The sequence below is a fragment of the Acipenser ruthenus genome, chromosome 9 (assembly GCF_902713425.1).
Source record: "Acipenser ruthenus chromosome 9, fAciRut3.2 maternal haplotype, whole genome shotgun sequence".
Lineage (NCBI taxonomy): Eukaryota > Metazoa > Chordata > Actinopteri > Acipenseriformes > Acipenseridae > Acipenser > Acipenser ruthenus.
This window is the reverse complement of record NC_081197.1, coordinates 59,118,275-59,145,077: the sequence shown is the minus strand read 5'-3', so window position 1 is coordinate 59,145,077 and position 26,803 is coordinate 59,118,275. Positions and strand designations below refer to the sequence as shown.

The window sequence follows — 26,803 nt, the reverse complement described above, 5'->3', positions numbered from 1 at the left end:
AACAATGGGGTTGAAATCAGAGGGGATAAATAGATGTCAAGGGGGGGGGCGAAGGACGGGGGTTTGTCTCGGTGAGTTCCTTGGACTTGCAGTATTGTTTTGCAATTATAAAAATAAATGCACTCAGTTTGAATGGAAATGGTTCTTGGTTATTGTTAATTATTATGTTATTATTGTATTTATTTAACAAAATAAAAGTTATTTATTCACATGAGTGCAAACAACCAGCAAACGTCACAATATCTGTTCATCTCGTGGCTGTCAATGTCAGTCGTGTTTTTTAAAAAAAAAAAGTAAGCACCGTGATGTCTTTACTAAACCCGTGCGCAAAATATCCGCAGAGGTTTAGCACCAAAAAATACGCCACGCCTGCAACCAACGATAAGCACTCAAGGCGTTCAACAGGGTAGCTTCCATACCTGTTCAATCACATCACCCCCGGACCTCTTAAATCTGTTCCTGTTTAGGTAAGAACTCAGCTTTACTGTGATAAATACGTTATAGTAAAAAAAAAAAAAAAAAAAAAAAAAAACAGAGATCCGATCGTCTGCGCGATAAACACATAGAATAATTAAAAATAACTACTGTGCAAGGGACTGCAATGGAACTGCGCCCTCTGGTGGCAACTCAAATTTACAGCAATCTGTTCCACTGTATAGTTCTTAGTGACTTACTGTACATTTCTGTTTGAGGCAACAGATGTAATATATCAAACACGCTTTGTATGTGCAAATGAAAATCCCTAAGTCTCCCCTTTACCCAGTAACTGCACATTGCCCTTAAACATTCCTGTAAGCATTGCCACTGAAAAACGGTGTTATTCAGTCTCAATAACAACTAGCGTTAAAGAAACTGCACACAAGTCTGATCTCTAAAGTGCTCTGCACAAACCCTTAACTTCCCTTATGCTGCACAAGCTCAGCATATAGAAAACAGTAATCACCTTCTCCATCTAACTTCATTTCTTCACATAGAGCAGGACTGAAAAACAAAAAAAAAAAACAGTTTGAAAGGTCAGCCGGCCTGTCTAAAAGGAACAGCTTGTGTGTGCAAGCTTCTGAAATAGGGGATTTGGTAGCAAAGTCATGTGGAGATCAGGATCAGAAATTCTGGCTAATCCCACTGAGAGAGAGAGAGAGAGAGAGAGAGAGAGAGAGAGAGAGAGAGAGAGAGAGAGAGAGAGAGCACAGGGACACATGCAGATGAGGAGCAGCCAGTGAAGTGAGAGACAGCGTTCTGAAGACTCTCAACCTCAGACACACCACTACACAGAGATAACAAGCAGCAGCATGGCTCACTCTCAGGTTCAGGAGGTCAGTGCTGGCCTGGAATCAGAGCTGCTCAATGGAGAACCCCTCCACAGCAATAACACCCCGCTGGAGGACGGACTGGAAGAAGGGAAGGGGGAAGCCAAGATGCATAGCGAGACTCTTGCCACGGGACAAGAGACGCAGGACCAGGGGGTTTGTTCACCCTCAAGAGAGGCTGAGACTGCTGACAGAAATGCTGGGGAGGGACAGACAGCACCCTTGGATAACAAGGAAGCTGTGAAGGGAAATGAGGGAGAAGAGGAGAGGGCGTCTGCAGAGGAGAGCAGGACTCCTAATGGGAACCAGGGAGCTGGAGAGGAAGAGGAGGCTGAGGGGGGGCAGGGAGAAGTGGAAGGAGGGGGAGAGGGGGTGGTGACAAGCGAAGGAAGCAAACAAGAGATAGAAGGAGAGAAAGTGGACCAAGAGGAGACTGAGGGGGGACAGGCAGAAGTGGAAGGAGGGGGAGAGGGGGCGACGACAAGCGAAGAAAGCAAACAAGAGATAGAAGGCGAGAAAGTGGACCAAGAGGAGACTGGGGAGAAACAAGGAGGGCAGGAAGAGGCTGTGAAAGAAAGAGAGGTAGAAAAGGAAAAGAAGAGTGGAGAGTCAGATGAGGAGGAGAGCAGCAGCAGCAGTGATGAGGACTTCAGCAGTGAGGATGAGAGTCAGGATAAGCAGGCTGGGCGCACACCAGGGGAGAGCCAGGAGGCCGTGCAGGAGAACGGGCTGCCCAAGGAGGGCGAGGAGCCGGCCCCAGGAGCTCAGGAAGAAGCAGAAGAAGGAGGAAGCCCCACATCAGAAAAGACCCTGAGTGAAGACCCTGCCCAGGCAGGAACCAGGAGATGGGAGAGTGCTGCTGAGCCTCAGGAATACGACATCTCCCTCTACGTTAAGGTACCCTTTTAATATTATCTGGGTCGCTGTAGTAACCGGCTGTGTGTGGATGTGTCAAAGAGTTGCACAATGCACCATACTGCAGTGTGGAAGGTAGTGGGTTTGAGCAGCTCAGTGGTTAGAGTACTGGACTACAGTGTGGAAGGTAGTGGGTTTGAGCAGCTCAGTGGTTACATTGCTAGACTGCAGTGGGTTTGAGTAGTTCAGTGGTGAGAGTGCTAGACTGCAGTGAGAGACTCCTTTTATTTACTTCCAGTTTGATTCAATGTTCTGTCGACATTGCCAGCTTTTGCTTGGAGGAATAAGCTTTTCCTGCATGCTGTGGGGGCTGTGGACCTCAATCCAATACACTGTTTAACAGGGGAACCTCAATCCAATACACTGTTTAACAGGGGAACCTCAATCCAATACTGTGGCAATGCGCCCCGCCCCTGTGTGCATTTGTGTGTTATGTGTTGTATGGTGCGTGTGTTAATGTTGGTGTATAGTCATTGGTAAACGGGATATAAACGGGTCTGTTTTTCACGTGGTATTTAAATTGTATATTTTTATTTAGGCACGGGATTGCACCTCACTGCACGTGCATTTAAAGTAAGTAATATGCGCGCACAAGGTTGCACATAATTAATTCACGTGCTGGGATTCAAGTGAATAATTAATTAGTAATTGAATCCCAGCACAACAGTATAAATAGATGCACGTTTCATTCACTCGGGGTTGGGTGTTCGTGAGTGGAGAACGGGAGAGAGAGGAGGAGAACTAAAAAGTAAAGAATAACAATTGCTACAGCGTGCTGGAAGTGCCAGCACGGTACTTGTTTAAACGTTCGTCCGCTTGTTTTGTGTGTTAGTTTGTTTTGTTTACCTGTTTATTTTGGCTCCAGTGCCGTGTCCTGTTTTGTGTTTAAAACCCTTTTATTTTGTTTAATAAACGCTGAGTGCCACCATTGCACTCAGCATTACTCATCACCACCGTCTGTTTGTGTGTTTCTTCCGGGTCTGACGTGTCACCACTCAGCCAGCCTTGTGACAAATAGACACAGGGGAACCTCAATCCAATACACACAGGGGAACCTCAATCCAATACACACAGGGGAACCTCAATCCAATACACACAGGGGAACCTCAATCCAATACACACAGGGGAACCTCAATCCAATACACACAGGGGAACCTCAATCCAATACACACAGGGGAACCTCAATCCAATATGCTGTTTAACAGGGTAACCTCAATCCAATACACACAGGGTAACCTCAATCCAATACACACAGGGGAACCTCAATCCAATATGCTGTTTAACAGGGTAACCTCAATCCAATACACTGTTTAACAGGGTAACCTCAATCCAATACACACAGGGTAACCTCAATCCAATACACTGTTTAACAGGGTAACCTCAGTCCAATACACACAGGGTAACCTCAATCCAATACACACAGGGGAACCTCAGTCCAATACACACAGGGGAACCTCAATCCAATACACTGTTTAACAGGGGAACCTCAATCCAATACACACAGGGTAACCTCAATCCAGTACACACAGGGTAGCCTCAATCCAATACACACAGGGTAACCTCAATCCAATCCACACAGGGGAACCTCAGTCCAATACACTGTTTAACAGGGGAACCTCAATCCAATACACTGTTTAACAGGGGAACCTCAATCCAATACACACAGGGGAACCTCAATCCAATACACTGTTTAACAGGGTAACCTCAATCCAATACGCTGTTTAACAGGGCTGTTAGAATGGCATCACGGCTGGATATTGGAGGCCTTGCTGTTACAACAGAGTGATCTCCCCATTCACAGGTAACATCTCTTTACTGCTGTATACCCTGGTTATCACAAAGATGTCTTGCAGTGCTGTTAAACATGAACTACAGCTGCTTGATTCCATGATTGCTGACAGCGTGTGTGTGGGAGGAAAGGGGCAGTGGAGTGCAAGATCTAAGAGATGGTCTGCTGACAGAGGCGAGGCATGATATGTAGCAGCAAGCCTGGCCACTCGCTTTTAAAATCAGCTTGAATCCAGGCTGATTGAAAATAGATCCAGTGGCACAGGGACCCCCAACTTAATGGGATCCCTGTGTTCCATAATTGCTGAGTTGCAGGTTCCGTGGTGGAGTGTGTTTCTGCTCAGCTCTCTTTAATTCACAGTAACGGCCGGGCGTCTGCACAAAACTACAGGCTCCCGGAGAGTCTAAAATAGCGCTTGGCTTGGCCACTAATAACCACCTGGCAGGGCAGTTCATCAGAGTCTTAATTAGAAGGCAGCTATGGAGTCCAGCGGATTAAAGACTTACCCACTTCAGTGCAGGGCTGCGGGGCCTCCTGCTGATCACAGCATGGCTGCCTGCCTCTCTTCACCCTGTAATAGGAAGGTTATTTCAATGCAATGCACATTGATGAATCCTGGAAACTATATTGTGTGGTTTTCTAAATCATTAGAAATCATGCAGCAATGCACAGCCTCCACCACCCTTCATTATAAGTGATCAAGTGATGTTCCCTTTTCAGATTGGACTGTCACATTGGACAGAGACTTGGTGTGACTCCATGAAGACTGAGGGTGCAGGGTACTAGAGTAAAACTATGATCCAGAATCATCATCTGCAATCTTCAGCATAGTTTTATCCATAAGCTGAAACACACAGTCATAAGACCATGTTTTAGAAAGACTTCTCATTTATTATTTTTCTTTATGAAGGGTAAATAACTAGCTTACTAGCATATTAAGAAACGTTTCTCATTTTTTGTTCATGCTGAGCAATCCACACATGGCAATAATTCATTGAATACAGTTTACCTCTCATGCTCCTCCATTCACTATATAGGGCTCAAATGTGCAGTTTTGAAAGAAACACATGTTAAAGCAAACATGTATTTTCATTTGGTACTACCCTAGGTTAAGGAAAGTTTTCAGTTTGCTTGCCTTGCCTTATTATTATTATTATTATTTTTTTTTTCTTAGCAGACACCCTTATCCAGGGCGACTTACAATATACCACATTATTTTACATACAATTACATTATTATTATTATTTTTTTACATACAATGACCCATTTATACAGTTTGGTTTTTACTGGAGCAATCTAGGTAAAGTACCTTGCTCAAGGGTACAGCAGCAGTGTCCCCCACTGGGGATTGAACCCACAACCCTCCGGTCAAGAGTCCAGAGCCCTAACCACTACTCCACACTGCCTTCCTGGAAGTCTGTTACTGTTTTACATCCTTAAGGTAATTTCACCCAGCAGTGTCTTTGGGGTCAAAGTATCTTATTGGCTGTAAAGCATGTCAGTCAATCAGGGAAGCAGCTGGTTGGTTACTGACTGGAAAGAAGGCCCTGTAGGGATGGGGACGATTTCACTCTCCAGGTGGAAAACAATCTGAAAGCAAGGCTTGCAAACAGATTTATGCGCACACTGCACTGTGGAGACAGAGACTGCAATGCACACACTGTACTGTGGAGACAGAGACTGCAGTGCACACACTGCACTGTGGAGACAGAGACTGCAATGCACACACTGCACTGTGGAGACAGAGACTGCAATGCACACACTGCACTGTGGAGACAGAGACTGCAATGCACACACTGCACTGTGGAGACAGAGACTGCAATGCACACACTGCACTGTGGAGACAGAGACTGCAATGCACACACTGCACTGTGGAGACAGAGACTGCAATGCACACACTGCACCATGGAGACAGAGACTGCAATGCACACACTGCACTGTGGAGACAGAGACTGCAATGCACACACTGCACCATGGAGACAGAGACTGCAAAGCACACACTGCACTGTGGAGACAGAGACTGCAATGCACACACTGCACTGTGGAGACAGAGACTGCAATGCACACACTGCACTGTGGAGACAGAGACTGCAATGCACACACTGCACTGTGGAGACAGAGACTGCAATGCACACACTGCACCATGGAGACAGAGACTGCAATGCACACACTGCACTGTGGAGACAGAGACTGCAATGCACACACTGCACTGTGGAGACAGAGACTGCAATGCACACACTGCACTGTGGAGACAGAGACTGCAATACACACACTGCACCATGGAGACAGAGACTGCAATGCACACACTGCACTGTGGAGACAGAGACTGCAATGCACACACTGCACCATGGAGACAGAGACTGCAAAGCACACACTGCACTGTGGAGACAGAGACTGCAATGCACACACTGCACTGTGGAGACAGAGACTGCAATGCACACACTGCACTGTGGAGACAGAGACTGCAATGCACACACTGCACCATGGAGACAGAGACTGCAATGCACACACTGCACTGTGGAGACAGAGACTGCAATACACACACTGCACCATGGAGACAGAGACTGCAATGCACACACTGCACTGTGGAGACAGAGACTGCAATGCACACACTGCACTGTGGAGACAGAGACTGCAATGCACACACTGCACTGTGGAGACAGAGACTGCAATGCACACACTGCACTGTGGAGACAGAGACTGCAATGCACACACTGCACCATGGAGACAGAGACTGCAATGCACACACTGCACTGTGGAGACAGAGACTGCAGTGCACACACTGCACTGTGGAGACAGAGACTGCAATGCACACACTGCACTGTGGAGACAGAGACTGCAATGCACACACTGCACCATGGAGACAGAGACTGCAATGCACACACTGCACTGTGGAGACAGAGACTGCAATGCACACACTGCACTGTGGAGACAGAGACTGCAATGCACACACTGCACTGTGGAGACAGAGACTGCAATGCACACACTGCACTGTGGAGACAGAGACTGCAATGCACACACTGCACTGTGGAGACAGAGACTGCAATGCACACACTGCACTGTGGAGACAGAGACTGCAATGCACACACTGCACCATGGAGACAGAGACTGCAATGCACACACTGCACTGTGGAGACAGAGACTGCAATACACACACTGCACTGTGGAGACAGAGACTGCAATGCACACACTGCACTGTGGAGACAGAGACTGCAATGCACACACTGCACCATGGAGACAGAGACTGCAATGCACACACTGCACTGTGGAGACAGAGACTGCAATGCACACACTGCACTGTGGAGACAGAGACTGCAATGCACACACTGCACTGTGGAGACAGAGACTGCAATACACACACTGCACCATGGAGACAGAGACTGCAATGCACACACTGCACTGTGGAGACAGAGACTGCAATGCACACACTGCACCATGGAGACAGAGACTGCAAAGCACACACTGCACTGTGGAGACAGAGACTGCAATGCACACACTGCACTGTGGAGACAGAGACTGCAATGCACACACTGCACTGTGGAGACAGAGACTGCAATACACACACTGCACCATGGAGACAGAGACTGCAATGCACACACTGCACTGTGGAGACAGAGACTGCAATGCACACACTGCACTGTGGAGACAGAGACTGCAATGCACACACTGCACTGTGGAGACAGAGACTGCAATGCACACACTGCACTGTGGAGACAGAGACTGCAATGCACACACTGCACCATGGAGACAGAGACTGCAATGCACACACTGCACTGTGGAGACAGAGACTGCAGTGCACACACTGCACTGTGGAGACAGAGACTGCAATGCACACACTGCACTGTGGAGACAGAGACTGCAATGCACACACTGCACCATGGAGACAGAGACTGCAATGCACACACTGCACTGTGGAGACAGAGACTGCAATGCACACACTGCACTGTGGAGACAGAGACTGCAATGCACACACTGCACTGTGGAGACAGAGACTGCAATGCACACACTGCACCATGGAGACAGAGACTGCAATGCACACACTGCACTGTGGAGACAGAGACTGCAATGCACACACTGCACTGTGGAGACAGAGACTGCAATGCACACACTGCACTGTGGAGACAGAGACTGCAATGCACACACTGCACTGTGGAGACACAGACTGCAATGCACACACTGCACTGTGGAGACACAGACTGCAATGCACACATGTAGCACTGGTTGTTGTTCTTATGGGTTGTTGTTGAATTGACTTGAAACTTGAGCATACCTCTCCACATATATCTGTTACCGATCTCATGATCCTTGTTTTTATACATGCAGTCGTTCTCATGGTGTTTTGTGAGGTCTCCGTGATCAAATCTTGTGTTTGAATGATATTTTAGCTTTTGTATGAGCCATATGGTGACCCTGCTCTACCCCCTTAGTGTCCCCTCACATGCACTTCAGTAGAAAGGGTCTGATCTGTTTGAGGACTGGGACTTCCAATGGACACACACTCCTGCATATAAACTCCACAGCAAGTACCATCCGCTAATTGAACTCTTAACGGGAATTACACAGGCACACAACTGGAATGCACAGCTAAATCCCTGTTTAATAACATGGCCTGGGACCAGAGGGAAGGGTTAAGCTGAGGGAAAATATTTTAATTCCCCTTTCCATTTCTTTGAGGTATTTCTGTTAACAAAAAGGGTCTTGTGTGTTGCAGGAGAAATTGAAAAAAGTGTGTGATGGGATAACCCTGGCAGGTCTCTCTCAGAAGAATATAATACAGTCTCCAGGGGGGGAAGCCTCCTGAGTTAATGAAGGATTTCAAAACCTTTCATCTGTACTGTACAGCTGCAACTGTAGGTGGAAGTCAAGTCCTAATACACTGCACAGTGTTTGCTTTGTTCTTAAACATGGTTCCCTCAGTGTGTTAGTCTGTACCTGAAGCACACAAATAACAGTGAGCTTTTTTATTGACTTATTTAAAGGAACAGTCCAGAAGCTCACTGTTATAACTAGCTGACTGTAGTAAACTATGGTAAATGCATAGTACAACCATGGTAAAAGTGCCAAATTACCATGCAAATGAACTGTGGTCAACTTTTCTAAGGGCAGGCAGCGTGCTGGTCTCTTCACTAGGTTCTTACACTGGGTCCTTTCCACCAAACGGGTCTATATTTACACCCCAATGCTCATGGTGTGTGTTTCCATTTACTGCTCTTTACCAAGGTTTCCCATTGATTCAGCATGCTGGCCTATGCTTTACCATGCCTTCACTGTGCTTTACTGTTGTTTAGTTGTTTGTTGCTGGTGGTTTCAGCTGGTTAAATGAAGCCAGCATGCCACTCTTTTCCCAGCTGCAGTGGCCTTTCTGTGCAGGCTCCCGTCCCTCTCTCTGCTAGTGGAGACCTTGCCTGCAATGCTCTCCACGCTGGGCTCAGCTCTCCGCTCCTCTCCAGGGCTGGAGCTGTACTGGTTCCAAGCTGCAGTAATCCCTCAGCTGCTGCATTCCTCACTCCAAACCTCTACTCTGCATCATAGGGGAGCACAGAGCTATAGGAAGTTGAGCGACACACACATTTACATCAGCCTTGAGTTAATATAATAACGCAGTTCCATATCGATCTGAATCGTGAAATCTGCAATCCTCAGTAACTGCATCTCTGAGTGGAACGGGTTGAGATCAATACCCGCAATGAATTAATAACAGACACTGAAGTAGAAGCTGCCCTATACTAATCTACTATGTGGTCTATATGTGTAAAAGGGCGGAGGCTGGGTACGAACTGGCGACCCCACACACTGCAAGCAAGCGTCTTAACCACTGTGCAAAAGAGCCGGGCTCGTCTGGATTCATGGTTGTTATAGAGCTTTAAACTTCATCTCATCTCACTGACAGGACAGAATCCGTAACGGCAGTGTATCACACAATGCTGCCCTTTACATGTGCCTGAAGTGATTTTGTAATTTTAATTACAATAGGCTTGCCATTTAGCAGATGACAACATGTAAGGTTGTATGTAATCTACTATAAATCTTGACACATTAAAACAGACCTCAACGCTCCCAGCTCAGGCTCCTAAAACACAGCAGAGCAGCAGTGCCCCCAGGTGGGAAAGTTTGGAACTGCAGCTGCATGCTCCCCTGTCTGTTTAATTCAAGGACACTTACACTGACGTGGAAGCTGCCTGGCACACTGCACAGCTTTGCTCCTCACAGGTGATTAAGAATAACCCTTTGTGAAGGTGTCAGGTTTGTCACTGAGGAACAGCAGCAGAGGATTTCTATAAACACCTCCAATCATGTCAACTAATTCCTGTGATGTAACTGTTAAGCCTGTGTGTGTGTGTGTGTGTGTGTGTGTGTGTGTGTGCATGCGTGTGTACAGCAGGGAACGATGAAACAGGCACAATTACAGATTTTCATGACAAACTGCTCCATAGGGAGCGGAAATCAACATTGTTCGCCGTGCTAGATAAACACCTATCTACAGTAGTTCAGCCTGTTTATAGATAACCCTTTACACCAGGGTTTATCATAGGGCAGTCTTCTGCTGTACCATTCTCTTGTACATTTCTGCTGCAGTGCTGGCTGTAACCATAGAGTCCCAAGGGGAGCGAGTCTCCAGAGAGCAGAAGTCACCTGGAATGAATGACGCCACCAAACCATAAAGTCAACAGCCTTTCCTTTGCCATTTCATACTGTGTGATCCAGAGCAATGCCGGCGACATGCTGGAGCGTTTCACAAGCTAAGCAGGGCCCAATGGATTTGGCAGTGTTTGCACTTGAGATTTGCAACGGGCTGAACAATGCAGAACAGCCACCCTGGAATTCTTATTCCCAGCGGAACATAAAGACTCCATTGTGAGAGAACAGAGGAGCGAAAGGATGTAGGAGGCTTGATCTGAGATAGCAGCCTTTATAAACGTGTACCATAGTAAAAGCATAGCAAAGCATAGTGAAAGCATGGTAAAGTATAGTAAAGAACAGTGAGGTATGATAAAGCATATTAATAAACATGGTAAACCAGGGTAAATTATGGTTAATACATGTTATTACCATGGGAAAAGCAGGTAAAAGAGCAAAAATATAGTGCAAAAATCCCATGGTAAACTTGCATAAGGGATCACACTGATTTGACCGCACATTCACTCAGGATCTCCTGTGGAAGATAGTGCTTACAGACCCAGAGAAATGCATGACAGAAATCATACATTTCATTCGACTTGGGACCGTATGTGTAGCAGCAGCAGTAGCTTTGTATGGTGTGGTTTACAAGGACCTGTAGTTTCAGGTCTGTTATTAACCAATTCAAATACTTTTTTAGGGTGTTATTTGTGTATCGGTCAAGCTTAAAAGGGTTACAGCTAATGAAATAGTTCCATAGATTTTAATAATTAATAATACAAAAAAAGATACATGGTACCAAATAGGTTAACAAAAATATGTTTTTCAGAAATTGTGTCCCTGCCCAGGGAAAGAAAAAAAGTGATCAATAACAAAATTTACAGGCCCTAAACCCAACTAGGCACTCCCCTAATCGAGACGGCTTCTCAATGGAGCTTTTCAACAGAGAGCCGATCTGTAGGAGTCTTTCATACTTCATGCATCTCGTCATGTTGTGTCAGCCCACACCACAAACAGAAACGTTTAATCTCACAAGGGCGCTACAGCAACCCCTGTCCCACAGCTCTGCAGTCTGGTGCACCCTCCCTGGTAGAAACAGGACGCCTTGCTTTCCATTGCACTGGGACTGGGAACAGCAGAGGAAGCCCTCTTTAGAAGTGAAAGCAGACTCATTTAACTCAGGCACGGGGTCATTCCTCTGGGTAATAAAGAGCTGTTGTCAGTGTTGTGAGACAAGGGGACCTGCACAGCTGCTCAATGCGGCGCGGTCATGGCCTGGTTTGACTTGGCACGGGAAAAGTATGGATTTCCAGATATAGAGCTCTTTGTAAAGGTAAGGTGTTTTTTTCTGAGATAATGATGGATATCGTATTTTAAAAACGAATGTAACTCTAAGAGTAATGAGACTATGCCAGTACAGTGCACACTATATAGTGCTGGCACTCTTCTATTGCCCATTGCTCATGTGTCACTTTGTCTGTGGAAGCTCAGTGTCAAACTGACCAACAATAAATAAAAACATATCTTACTACTGTCTTAGACAGACGACAGAAGGGTCAGCCATGCAAGTCGTGCAACACTGAGACAATTCCTTCTTTCAATATGAACACTTCCACCAGGACAGCCTCAGTAAGCATCACTTTGTGAAATGGGAATCCAGTTTGCTTCTAGTTTGGTGTGGGCTAGACAGCCTGAGTGAGAGAGTGCTGAAGAGTCTAGCCCCCCGATCCTTCTCGGCTCTCTGATTCTCCACTTGGGACAGTCTGGTTTCCAGCTGCCTGTTAAAAGCCTGTCTGGTTGCTTTATTTGTTGCAGGCCGGCAGTGACGGGGAGAGCATTGGGAACTGCCCGTTCTGCCAGCGCCTCTTCATGATCCTCTGGCTTAAAGGAGTAATATTCAACGTCACCACTGTGGATCTGAAAAGGTAAGGAGCTTTGTCCCTGGTTCTCCCACTGAAACAGTAAGCAGCTTTGTCCCCCTGGCTCTCCCACTGAAAAGGTAAGCAGCTTTGTTCCTGGCTCTCCCAGGCTTGCCTATGTGCTTGTGAGAGGCACACGTGTATTGTAATTAAAGTTCAGAATGTATTACCAGATTTTTAACATACAAACAGGAAACTTCCAAACCCTGATAACATCATCTCTTAGCTTTAGTGCAGTAGGTGCACTATGAAGCCTCAATCTGTAATTGAACTTTCAATTGAATTTTTCATGGTACAGCTTCCTGTCTTGATCTTCATGTACCTGTAAATGCAACCCATTTAAAAAATATACCTGTGCTTTACCACGCTTCCAATGCTGCTGTACAATGTCCCATACTTTTACCTCAGTTGGGTCGCTTTCATAGTCAGGCATGGCATTTTTTCTATTTAATATCAGGGATTGCTATGTGTCTAGAGTGCCTCTTATTGTATAAGAGGTGTCATCTTGTGCAATTTGGTGTCATCTTGCGCAGTGGACCGTGAAACGAAGCGACTAATACTGTGCCAAATGAAATCTTTTATAATACGAGACATGCTACACGTTGTAACACAATATGAACTTATTATAATTCACAAGCATGAAGACTGTAACAGGAACTAACATTAAGCCTAACGTATGTTCTGCGCGGGGTGACACCTGCACACACACAATAAGACGCACCAGGATTTTGACACGTTCTTAACTGTGATTGATTTCTCATGCCTGATTTATAATGACAGCAGAGTCTCTATTGAAGCAGAAGCCGGTAAAGTACTAGAAGAGTTCATTACTTTCAACAGAAAACCAGCAGACCTGCAGGACTTGGCCCCGGGGACGAACCCTCCATTCATGACGTTTAACGGGGAGGTGAAAACAGACGTGAACAAGATAGAGGAGTTCCTGGAGGACAAGCTGGTGCCTCCCAGGTACTGAGAGAGAAACGAGGTCCCCAGCCTTTACAGCAGGGGTGCACAGCTCCAGTCCTGGTCTTTACATCAGGGGTGCACAGCTCCAGTCCTGGTCTTTACATCAGGGGTGCACAGCTTGAGTCCTGGTCTTTACATCAGGGGTGCACAGCTCCAGTCCAGGTCTTTACATCAGGGGTGCACAGCTCCAGTCCAGGTCTTTACATCAGGAGTGCACAGCTCCAGTCCTGGTCTTTGTTGCACCTGTTCCCTAATTGACTGAATGGGACCAATTTACAAGACCTGGAGGAGTACGGATCTGCATAGCCGCAATGTATACACCCCTGCTTTACACTGTCCTTAGGTCCAAAGATCCTAAGAGCAATATACAGTATACCACAGGTGTGCATATCCAGTAATTGCTCCTATTCACAAGGAGGCTGTGTGGTGCAGTGGTTAAAGAAAAGGGCTTGTAACCAGGAGGTCCCCGGTTCAAATCCCACCTCAGCCACTGACTCATTGTGTGACCCTGAGCAAGTCACTTAACCTCCTTGTGCTCCGTCTTTCGGGTGAGACGTAATTGTAAGTGACTCTGCAGCTGATGCATAGTTCACACACCCTAGTCTCTGTAAGTCGCCTTGGATAAAGGCGTCTGCTAAATAAACAAATAATAATAATAATAATTGAAAGAATGTTCTTTGTTTGTTATCATCACTCTAAATGACAGTAGGGTCTGTTAGTCCAATCTCATCAAAAGTATATGAAAGGTATAGTTAGCTGCGTTTTTATTTGCAGGTATATTTAGCTTTGTTTCTATTTGCAGGTATGATTTGCTGTGTTTCTATTTGCAGATACCCGAAGTTGGCTGCCAAGCACCCAGACTCCAACTCTGCAGGGAATGATGTCTTTGCCAAGTTTTCTGCCTACATTAAAAACGCCAGGAAGGATTTCAATGAAAGTAAGTATTGCTAGCCCTGCGACAGATAGCCCGGCTCTTTGCTCTGAGTGCAGGTGTAGCCCCATTGCAGTGCAGGGTCAGTGAACCGCTGCCACAGCTCTGCTGATGCTTACTGAACTCACAGCCACTCCAGTCACTACGCCTTTTCTGATGCTAATGGCATTCAGATTTAATTGAGCTCATGTGATTACACTGGCATTCACCAGCAGTGCATCTGGCTATAACCGCTGTGCCGCACCTCTTATGATCCCCAGTTGCACTAGAGTAGAGGAGAGGAGAGTTCAGTGCTGCTGCTGATCTCTCATGAGTCCCAGATGCACTAGAGTACAGGAGAGTTCAGTGCTGCTGCTGATCTCTCATGAGACCCAGATGCACTAGAGTACAGGAGAGTTCAGTGCTGCTGCTGATCTCTCATGAGACCCAGATGCACTAGAGTAGAGTAGAGGAGAGTTCAGTGCTGCTGCTGATCTCTCATGAGACCCAGATGCACTAGAGTAGAGTAGAGGAGAGTTCAGTGCTGCTGCTGATCTCTCATGAGCCCCAGATGCACTAGAGTACAGGAGAGTTCAGTGCTGCTGCTGATCTCTCATGAGCCCCAGATGCACTAGAGTACAGGAGAGTTCAGTACTGCTGCTGATCTCTCATGAGTCCCAGATGCACTAGAGTACAGGAGAGTTCAGTACTGCTGCTGATCTCTCATGAGCCTCAGATGCACTAGAGTAGAGGAGAGGAGAGTTCAGTGCTGCTGCTGATCTCTCATGAGCCTCAGATGCACTAGAGTACAGGAGAGTTCAGTACTGCTGCTGATCTCTCATGAGCCTCAGATGCACTAGAGTAGAGTAGAGGAGAGTTCAGTGCTGCTGCTGATCTCTCATGAGTCCCAGATGCACTAGAGTAGAGGAGAGTTCAGTGCTGCTGCTGATCTCTCATGAGACCCAGATGCACTAGAGTAAAGGAGAGTTCAGTACTGCTGCTGATGGCTGTGTGTTGGTTGCAGACCTGGAGAAGGCTCTTCTGAAGGCCCTGGGGAGGCTGGATGAATACCTGACCACTCCGCTCCCTGACGAGATCGACGCTGACAGCATGGGCGAGCTCCCCTCCTCCAGCAGGAAGTACCTGGACGGGGACGAGCTCACCCTGGCTGACTGCAACCTGCTCCCCAAACTGCACATCATCAAGGTACCCCCCCACCCACACTACAGTAATGTATACTGAACTGCAACCTGCTCCCCAAACTGCACATCATCAAGGTACCCCCCCACCCACACTACAGTAATGTATACTGAACTGCAACCTGCTCCCCAAACTACACATCATCAAGGTACCCCCCCACCCACACTACAGTAATGTATACTGAACTGCAACCTGCTCCCCAAACTACACATCATCAAGGTACCTCTCCACCCACACTACAGTAATGTATACTGAACTGCAACCTGCTCCCCAAACTACACATCATCAAGTTACCCCTCCACCCACACCACAGTAATGTATACTGAACTGCAACCTGCTCCCCAAACTGCACATCATCAAGGTACCCCCCCACCCACACTACAGTAATGTATACTGAACTGCAACCTGCTCCCCAAACTACACATCATCAAGGTACCCCTCCACCCACACTACAGTAATGTATACTGAACTGCAACCTGCTCCCCAAACTACACATCATCAAGGTACCCCCCCCCCACCCACACTACAGTAATGTATACTGAACTGCAACCTGCTCCCCAAACTACACATCATCAAGGTACCCCCCCACCCACACTACAGTAATGTATACTGAACTGAAACCTGCTCCCCAAACTACACATCATCAAGGTACCCCTCCACCCACACTACAGTAATGTATACTGAACTGCAACCTGCTCCCCAAACTACACATCATCAAGGTACCCCTCCACCCACACTACAGTAATGTATACTGAACTGCAACCTGCTCCCCAAACTACACATCATCAAGTTACCCCTCCACCCACACTACAGTAATGTATACTGAACTGCAACCTGCTCCCCAAACTGCACATCATCGGGTTACCCCTCCACCCACACTACAGTAATGTATACTGAACTGCAACCTGCTCCCCAAACTACACATCATCAAGGTACCCCCCCACCCACACTACAGTAATGTATACTGAACTGCAACCTGCTCCCCAAACTGCACATCATCAAGGTACCCCTCCACCCACACTACAGTAATGTATACTGAACTGCAACCTGCTCCCCAAACTACACATCATCAAGGTACCCCTCCACCCACACTACAGTAATGTATACTGAACTGCAACCTGCTCCCCAAACTACACATCATCAAGGTACCCCTCCACCCACACTACAGTAATGTATACTGAACTGCAACCTGCTCCCCAAACTGCACATCATCAGGTTACCCCTCCACCCACACTACAGTAATGTATACTGAACTGCAACCTGCTCCCCAAACTACACATCATCAAGGTACCCCCCCACCCACACTACAGTAATGTATACTGAACTGCAACCTGCTCCCCAAACTGCACATCATCAAGGTACCCCTCCACCCACACTACAGTAATGTATACTGAACTGCAACCTGCTCCCCAAACTACACATCATCAAGGTACCCCTCCACCTACACTACAGTAATGTATACTGAACTGCAACCTGCTCCCCAAACTACACATCATCAAGGTACCCCCCCCACCCACACTACAGTAATGTATACTGAACTGCAACCTGCTCCCCAAACTGCACATCATCAAGGTACCCCTCCATCCACACTACAGTAATGTATACTGAACTGCAACCTGCTCCCCAAACTACACATCATCAAGGTACCCCCCCCCCACCCACACTACAGTAATGTATACTGAACTGCAACCTGCTCCCCAAACTGCACATCATCAAGGTACCCCTCCATCCACACTACAGTAATGTATACTGAACTGCAACCTGCTCCCCAAACTACACATCATCAAGGTACCCCTCCACCCACACTACAGTAATGTATACTGAACTGCAACCTGCTCCCCAAACTACACATCATCAAGGTACCCCCCCCACCCACACTACAGTAATGTATACTGAACTGCAACCTGCTCCCCAAACTACACATCATCAAGGTACCCCTCCACCCACACTACAGTAATGTATACTGAACTGCATCCTGCTCCCCAAACTACACATCATCAAGGTACCCCACCACCCACACTACAGTAATGTATACTGAACTGCAACCTGCTCCCCAAACTACACATCATCAAGGTACCCCTCCACCCACACTACAGTAATGTATACTGAACTGCAACCTGCTCCCCAAACTACACATCACCAAGGTACCCCCCCACCCACACTACAGTAATGTATACTGAACTGCAACCTGCTCCCCAAACTACACATCATCAAGGTACCCCTCCACCCACACTACAGTAATTTATACTGAACTGCAACCTGCTCCCCAAACTACACATCATCAAGTTACCCCCCCACCCACACTACAGTAATGTATACTGAACTGCAACCTGCTCCCCAAACTACACATCATCAAGGTACCCCCCATCCACACTACAGTAATGTATACTGAACTGCAACCTGCTCCCCAAACTGCACATCATCAAGGTACCCCCCCACCCACACTACAGTAATGTATACTGAACTGCAACCTGCTCCCCAAACTACACATCATCAAGGTACCCCCCCCCCCCCCCACCCACACTACAGTAATGTATACTGAACTGCAACCTGCTCCCCAAACTGCACATCATCAAGGTACCCCTCCACCCACACTACAGTAATGTATACTGAACTGCAACCTGCTCCCCAAACTACACATCATCAAGGTACCCCTCCACCCACACTACAGTAATGTATACTGAACTGCAACCTGCTCCCCAAACTACACATCATCAAGGTACCCCTCCACCCACACTACAGTAATGTATACTGAACTGCAACCTGCTCCCCAAACTGCACATCATCAAGGTACCCCCCCACCCACACTACAGTAATGTATACTGAACTGCAACCTGCTCCCCAAACTACACATCATCAAGGTACCCCTCCACCCACACTACAGTAATGTATACTGAACTGCAACCTGCTCCCCAAACTACACATCATCAAGGTACCCCTCCACCCACACTACGGTAATGTATACTGAACTGCAACCTGCTCCCCAAACTGCACATCATCAAGGTACCCCTCCACCCACACTACAGTAATGTATACTGAACTGCAACCTGCTCCCCAAACTACACATCATCAAGGTACCCCTCCACCCACACTACAGTAATGTATACTGAACTGCAACCTGCTCCCCAAACTACACATCATCAAGGTACCCCCCCACCCACACTACAGTAATGTATACTGAACTGCAACCTGCTCCCCAAACTGCACATCATCAAGGTACCCCCCCACCCACACTACAGTAATGTATACTGAACTGCAACCTGCTCCCCAAACTACACATCATCAAGGTACCCCTCCACCCACACTACAGTAATTTATACTGAACTGCAACCTGCTCCCCAAACTACACATCATCAAGTTACCCCCCCACCCACACTACAGTAATGTATACTGAACTGCAACCTGCTCCCCAAACTACACATCATCAAGGTACCCCCCATCCACACTACAGTAATGTATACTGAACTGCAACCTGCTCCCCAAACTGCACATCATCAAGGTACCCCCCCACCCACACTACAGTAATGTATACTGAACTGCAACCTGCTCCCCAAACTACACATCATCAAGGTACCCCCCCACCCACACTACAGTAATGTATACTGAACTGCAACCTGCTCCCCAAACTACACATCATCAAGGTACCCCTCCACCCACACTACAGTAATGTATACTGAACTGCAACCTGCTCCCCAAACTACACATCATCAAGGTACCCCCCCCCCACCCACACTACAGTAATGTATACTGAACTGCAACCTGCTCCCCAAACTGCACATCATCAAGGTACCCCTCCACCCACACTACAGTAATGTATACTGAACTGCAACCTGCTCCCCAAACTACACATCATCAAGGTACCCCTCCACCCACACTACAGTAATGTATACTGAACTGCAACCTGCTCCCCAAACTACACATCATCAAGGTACCCCTCCACCCACACTACAGTAATGTATACTGAACTGCAACCTGCTCCCCAAACTGCACATCATCAAGGTACCCCCCCACCCACACTACAGTAATGTATACTGAACTGCAACCTGCTCCCCAAACTACACATCATCAAGGTACCCCTCCACCCACACTACAGTAATGTATACTGAACTGCAACCTGCTCCCCAAACTACACATCATCAAGGTACCCCTCCACCCACACTACAGTAATGTATACTGAACTGCAACCTGCTCCCCAAACTGCACATCATCAAGGTACCCCTCCACCCACACTACAGTAATGTATACTGAACTGCAACCTGCTCCCCAAACTACACATCATCAAGGTACCCCTCCACCCACACTACAGTAATGTATACTGAACTGCAACCTGCTCCCCAAACTACACATCATCAAGGTACCCCCCCCCCACCCACACTACAGTAATGTATACTGAACTGCAACCTGCTCCCCAAACTGCACATCATCAAGGTACCCCCCCACCCACACTACAGTAATGTATACTGAACTGCAACCTGCTCCCCAAACTACACATCATCAAGGTACCCCCCCACCCACACTACAGTAATGTATACTGAACTGCAACCTGCTCCCCAAACTACACATCATCAAGGTACCCCTCCACCCACACTACAGTAATGTATACTGAACTGCAACCTGCTCCCCAAACTACACATCATCAAGGTACCCCCCCCCCCACCCACACTACAGTAATGTATACTGAACTGCAACCTGCTCCCCAAACTGCACATCATCAAGGTACCCCTCCACCCACACTACAGTAATGTATACTGAACTGCAACCTGCTCCCCAAACTACACATCATCAAGGTACCCCTCCACCCACACTACAGTAATGTATACTGAACTGCAACCTGCTCCCCAAACTACACATCATCAAGGTACCCCTCCACCCACACTACAGTAATGTATACTGAACTGCAACCTGCTCCCCAAACTGCACATCATCAAGGTACCCCCCCACCCACACTACAGTAATGTATACTGAACTGCAACCTGCTCCCCAAACTACACATCATCAAGGTACCCCTCCACCCACACTACAGTAATGTATACTGAACTGCAACCTGCTCCCCAAACTACACATCATCAAGGTACCCCTCCACCCACACTACAGTAATGTATACTGAACTGCAACCTGCTCCCCAAACTGCACATCATCAAGGTACCCCTCCACCCACACTACAGTAATGTATACTGAACTGCAACCTGCTCCCCAAACTACACATCATCAAGGTACCCCTCCACCCACACTACAGTAATGTATACTGAACTGCAACCTGCTCCCCAAACTACACATCATCAAGGTACCCCTCCACCCACACTACAGTAATGTATACTGAACTGCAACCTGCTCCCCAAACTACACATCATCAAGGTACCCCTCCACCCACACTACAGTAATGTATACTGAACTGCAACCTGCTCCCCAAACTACACATCATCAAGGTACCCCTCCACCCACACTACAGTAATGTATACTGAACTGCAACCTGCTCCCCAAACTGCACATCATCAAGGTACCCCCCCACCCACACTACAGTAATGTATACTGAACTGCAACCTGCTCCCCAAACTATGCATCATCAAGGTACCCCCCCACCCACACTACAGTAATGTATACTGAACTGCAACCTGCTCCCCAAACTACACATCATCAAGGTACCCCCCCACCCACACCACAGTAATGTATACTGAACTGCAACCTGCTCCCCAAACTACACATCATCAAGTTACCCCCCCCACCCACACTACAGTAATGTATACTGAACTGCAACCTGCTCCCCAAACTGCACATCATCAAGGTACCCCCCCACCCACACTACAGTAATGTATACTGAACTGCAACCTGCTCCCCAAACTACACATCATCAAGGTACCCCCCCACCCACACTACAGTAATGTATACTGAACTGCAACCTGCTCCCCAAACTACACATCATCAAGGTACCCCTCCACCCACACTACAGTAATGTATACTGAACTGCAACCTGCTCCCCAAACTACACATCATCAAGGTACCCCTCCACCCACACTACAGTAATGTATACTGAACTGCAACCTGCTCCCCAAACTACACATCATCAAGGTACCCCCCCCACCCACACTACAGTAATGTATACTGAACTGCAACCTGCTCCCCAAACTACACATCATCAAGGTACCCCTCCACCCACACTACAGTAATGTATACTGAACTGCAACCTGCTCCCCAAACTACACATCATCAAGTTACCCCCCACCCACACTACAGTAATGTATACTGAACTGCAACCTGCTCCCCAAACTGCACATCATCAAGGTACCCCCCCACCCACACTACAGTAATGTATACTGAACTGCAACCTGCTCCCCAAACTACACATCATCAAGGTACCCCCCCACCCACACTACAGTAATGTATACTGAACTGCAACCTGCTCCCCAAACTACACATCATCAAGGTACCCCCCCACCCACACCACAGTAATGTATACTGAACTGCAACCTGCTCCCCAAACTACACATCATCAAGTTACCCCCCCACCCACACTACAGTAATGTATACTGAACTGCAACCTGCTCCCCAAACTGCACATCATCAAGGTACCCCCCCACCCACACTACAGTAATGTATACTGAACTGCAACCTGCTCCCCAAACTACACATCATCAAGGTACCCCTCCACCCACACTACAGTAATGTATACTGAACTGCAACCTGCTCCCCAAACTACACATCATCAAGGTACCCCTCCACCCACACTACAGTAATGTATACTGAACTGCAACCTGCTCCCCAAACTACACATCATCAAGGTACCCCCCCACCCACACTACAGTAATGTATACTGAACTGCAACCTGCTCCCCAAACTACACATCATCAAGGTACCCCCCCCACCCACACTACAGTAATGTATACTGAACTGCAACCTGCTCCCCAAACTACACATCATCAAGGTACCCCTCCACCCACACTACAGTAATGTATACTGAACTGCAACCTGCTCCCCAAACTACACATCATCAAGTTACCCCTCCACCCACACTACAGTAATGTATACTGAACTGCAACCTGCTCCCCAAACTACACATCATCAAGGTACCCCTCCACCCACACTACAGTAATGTATACTGAACTGCAACCTGCTCCCCAAACTACACATCATCAAGGTACCCCTCCACCCACACTACAGTAATGTATACTGAACTGCAACCTGCTCCCCAAACTACACATCATCAAGGTACCCCTCCACCCACACTACAGTAATGTATACTGAACTGCAACCTGCTCCCCAAACTACACATCATCAAGGTACCCCTCCACCCACACTACAGTAATGTATACTGAACTGCAACCTGCTCCCCAAACTGCACATCATCAAGGTACCCCTCCACCCACACTACAGTAATGTATACTGAACTGCAACCTGCTCCCCAAACTACACATCATCAAGGTACCCCTCCACCCACACTACAGTAATGTATACTGAACTGCAACCTGCTCCCCAAACTACACATCATCAAGGTACCCCCCCCCACCCACACTACAGTAATGTATACTGAACTGCAACCTGCTCCCCAAACTGCACATCATCAATACATTTAAAAGCTACCCATCACAATTATCCTAATCAGTAATGTAATTAATTAATTAATGTAATTTTATTTAAGGTGGTAGCGAGGAAATATCGCAATTTTGAGATCCCAGTGGAGATGACAGCAGTTTGGAGATACCTTAATAACGCCTACAGCAGGGACGAGTTCACTAACACGTGCCCGGTGGACCGCGAGATCGAGGTCGCGTACCTGGACGTGGCGAAGAGGATTAAATAAAAAAAAAAAAACATTCTGGGAAGGCTGGGACGATCACAGCTGCTACGGACAGCAGTTTATACACAAGAGTACCCTTATCAAGAAAGACTCATGGTGATTTTAATCTAGGATTCTGCATATACTAAAGCGTGAATAATGGGGTGCCAGAGAGTGTGTCCTTGCCCAGCTCAGTGATGTGCAGTGGTGAATTGCGCTCTGACTGGGTTTATGTTGCTGGGGGGCATTGGAATTCAATGACTGCCATTGGTGCCCCCAAGTCAAGCCATGTCAATTAACTGCAGTGAATAGTTAGACCGTAGTTTAACTGTAACCGCAGTTAAGCTGCACTGCAATTACATGGTGGCTGGGTTCAACGCGCATCTGGAGTTTTTTGTTTTACATCAATGAATGGTACTGTTGTTACAATCTGCAGTTACAGTGAGCGTAGACTGAAGTCCATTTCTTTAGTTTTTTGAATGGGAACAATCCACTTCTCCTTCAAACTGGGGTTTCACAGTATTTAAGTTTAAGAGATTTGCATCATATTTTCAGCACTCACTGGGAAACCCTAAGCCCGAACACAAATTGCAAATTCATAACAAATATCGCCTTATCAATACACTAGTATAAAATGCTAAAGTTTACCAGCTTCGAGTAAACAAGTCATCATTTTGACCCCAACGTGCCCATTTACTCACTGCTGGGTACTAGGACCAGGTTAACAGGACATGTGTAGAAAGAGCCAATCCATTTGGGATTTACTCCTGCTTTTGAAAGATGACTGTGACAGAATGTGAAACAATCCTGCATAAATATATAATTAGGATAATAACAACGGAAATAATCAGTTAGATGTATCAGCTGTCATTGGCTCTAGTTTGTGTTCTGAAAACTAGTCTTAGACAGCTTGCAATACTTAATTGTATTTTTATCATTTGACCAGGACCAAAAAAAACCCCCAAAACACCCAATTATATCTTCATCTGGTATTAATCATAATTATTGATTTTTAATTTGCTGGGTTATTTAATCTGCCACTATTTGTAGTGTAGTGTTTTTTTTTATATCAGCTGTTATTAACAATTTGAACACCAGTATTACTGTACACATGCCTTATTCATCTCAAAAGAGAATAAAATACAAATCTATTACAATGCTTTTATGTTTTTATTTTTGTCTAATGATTTATCTCAGTATGTGTTTCTTTACCTTCTGATCTGACTCATGGAGCGGATTAGTCCCAAAACTTTAAAAAACACGGAGCGGATTGGTGCCAGAACTTTGTCCAGTTAGCTCTAAAGGCTTCCAGTGTGTCAGCAGCTACAATGTGGCTTGATAACCTGCTCCGTGCTCTCACTACAGTCCCCTCCCCTCTGCTCCGTGCTCTCACTACAGTCCCCTCCCCTCTGCTCCGTGCTCTCACTACAGTCCCCTCCCCTCTGCTCCGTGCTCTCACTACAGTCCCCTCCCCTCTGCTCCATGCTCTCACTACAGTCCCCTCCCCTCTGCTCCGTGCTCTCACTACAGTCCCCTCCCCTCTGCTCCGTGCTCTCACTACAGTCCCCTCCCCTCTGCTCCATGCTCTCACTACAGTCCCCTACCCCCTGTGCTTGAAGTAGAGACTCTAGGGTTACTATGCAGAGACTCCTTTCAGGTTTCAAACACTGCAGTCGAGTCTCTCTATACCTTCTTTGTTCTTGGCTAAATGGTTCCCTCTGCCCTATATCTACGGAGCTGGTATGCCTTTAGGGCTGGGGTTAGTCTGGTTGCTTTCTGCTGGAAACTTTCAAGAGCTGCCCTGTCCTAGAGTGAACTGAAACGCCCTCATCAGGAACGGCCCCATGTTAAACACCTCGCAGACCTGTGCCCATGGCGGCCCTGCACCCTGTAGAACATTATTTCTATTTCTTTTGTTGACCAACCTCTGTATGTTTTGGTGTTCATCCACAGTGTGACCTGAGCTGAATGGAAACTCTTGATTTCTATTAGTTTTTCCCACCAGGGCGAGTTATTTTAGTCCTCTCGTTTGCTGGAAGTCGTTTGCTCATTAATTGCCCAGTTGGCATGGCAACAGGAGGATTGACAGCTGCCTGGACTCACGGTACTCTCTTTATTGCCCGGACTCTGGTTTATGGGCCTGGATTTCACTGCGTCTCCATAGGGGTGGGCCACGTCTCCTTTTTGTTTCTTTCACAGAAAACAGAGAAGAACACAACTCTTTTCCTTTCTGTAAAGGGCAGCTTCCTTATAACTCTGTATGATAACACAGTGTAACCACAGAAACCATGTCCACGGAATTCAGGGAACACCCCAGTTTGTACAAAAATAAAATTCAGTTTTATTATTTCATGCCTTAACATTTATTTACTGTGCTGTATATTATTCTGCTCTTAATGCACACAGCCGGTACACAAGTCGTGATTGACATAAGGTTCTATGTGATTATGGTCGGCGTCAGTGGGTTAGTGTAAAGCTTCTTCACTTTCTTTCTTGAAGTGTTCGTCATCGTTGTCATCGTCGGTGTGTGTTGGGTTAGGAGGTCACCAGAGAGGTTCAGTCGAGGGGTCAAGCGTCAAAGGTCAGTTCTGCACACAGTACTTCCAGAAACATGCTGGAAAAAGAATAATAAAAAATAAATAGATAAAGGAAGTGACAAAAACTATCTGTGATCCAGCACTGATGCACAAGACCCGTGCCTCTGAACAGCAGCTCTGAGCCTTGGATTCACTGCTGGTTTAAAGATTAACAACTCGAGTCTACAGCACATAAAAGGGTTTACAAAGTGACTTTGGTGCCAGCTACTTCAGACAGATAGGCGGTCGTGTCCGACCGGTGGGGGAATACAGTCAGCTTTAAAAATGCCTTTTAGCCCTTTAATCCAATTCTACATTGAGGCAGTACAAAATCAAATATAGAATCATCATTTAACAAACATAAACAGGGATCAGGTCCAAATTAAACCCCTAACAGATTGGATAGCATGGAGGTCACATAACTCCAAAGGTTTGCAATCGCAGAGCAGTCTCAGAACATGTGCATGAAGGTGCCTGCTGGAACGCTCACCTCTCTTTTTCGGCTTCTTCGCTGGAGGCGGGACAGATTTCTTGAAGCTTCTCCCTCCCAGATAGCGGGGGTCGGAGAGCTTGTCATTGAACTCAAGCAAGCTGCCCTCGTCTTGAGAGGAAGGGGTGGGAGCTACCTGAGACTCTTCAGAGAACTGGGGGAGACAATAAATCAACACAGTGCATGAGAGACAGCAGAGCGCTCACTGAGACCCTAACCCTAACCCAATAAAAAACATAAAGACATTTAGAGCTTTAATCTCATCTCATCTCACCGACAGGGGACAGGACAGAATCTGCAACAGCAGTGTATCTTACATCACTGCCTGTTACACAAGCATCG

The 26,803-nt window shown here is 46.9% G+C and overlaps 1 protein-coding gene across 2 annotated transcripts; it reads left to right on the top strand.

Annotated features, from left to right (window-relative positions):
• Positions 1 to 1,782: 1,782 nt before the first annotated feature.
• On the top strand, positions 1,783 to 24,797 carry LOC117405480 (chloride intracellular channel protein 4). 2 transcript variants are annotated; one of them, XM_059030340.1, is made up of 6 exons: positions 1,783 to 2,204; positions 12,445 to 12,554; positions 13,389 to 13,514; positions 14,345 to 14,451; positions 15,449 to 15,630; positions 23,258 to 24,796. In XM_059030340.1, the coding sequence occupies exons 2-6, from the start codon at positions 12,499 to 12,501 to the stop codon at positions 23,417 to 23,419; spliced, it is 633 nt and encodes a 210-aa protein (XP_058886323.1). In that variant the 5' UTR covers positions 1,783 to 2,204; positions 12,445 to 12,498; the 3' UTR covers positions 23,420 to 24,796. The 2 variants fall into 2 exon arrangements, with proteins under 2 accessions (XP_058886323.1, XP_058886322.1); XM_059030339.1 differs by lacking the exon at positions 1,783 to 2,204 and adding an exon at positions 9,227 to 11,962 and having other exon boundaries at positions 23,258 to 24,797.
• Positions 24,798 to 26,803: the final 2,006 nt, after the last annotated feature.

Coding starts and splice junctions, on each gene's coding strand:
- LOC117405480 (XM_059030339.1), top strand. CDS start 11,900: ATGGCCTGGTTTGACTTGGCACGGGAAAAGTATGGATTTCCAGATATA. Junction 12,555..13,388: donor ACCACTGTGGATCTGAAAAG/GTAAGGAGCTTT, acceptor TACTTTCAACAG/AAAACCAGCAGACCTGCAGG. Junction 15,631..23,257: donor CCAAACTGCACATCATCAAG/GTACCCCCCCAC, acceptor ATTTTATTTAAG/GTGGTAGCGAGGAAATATCG.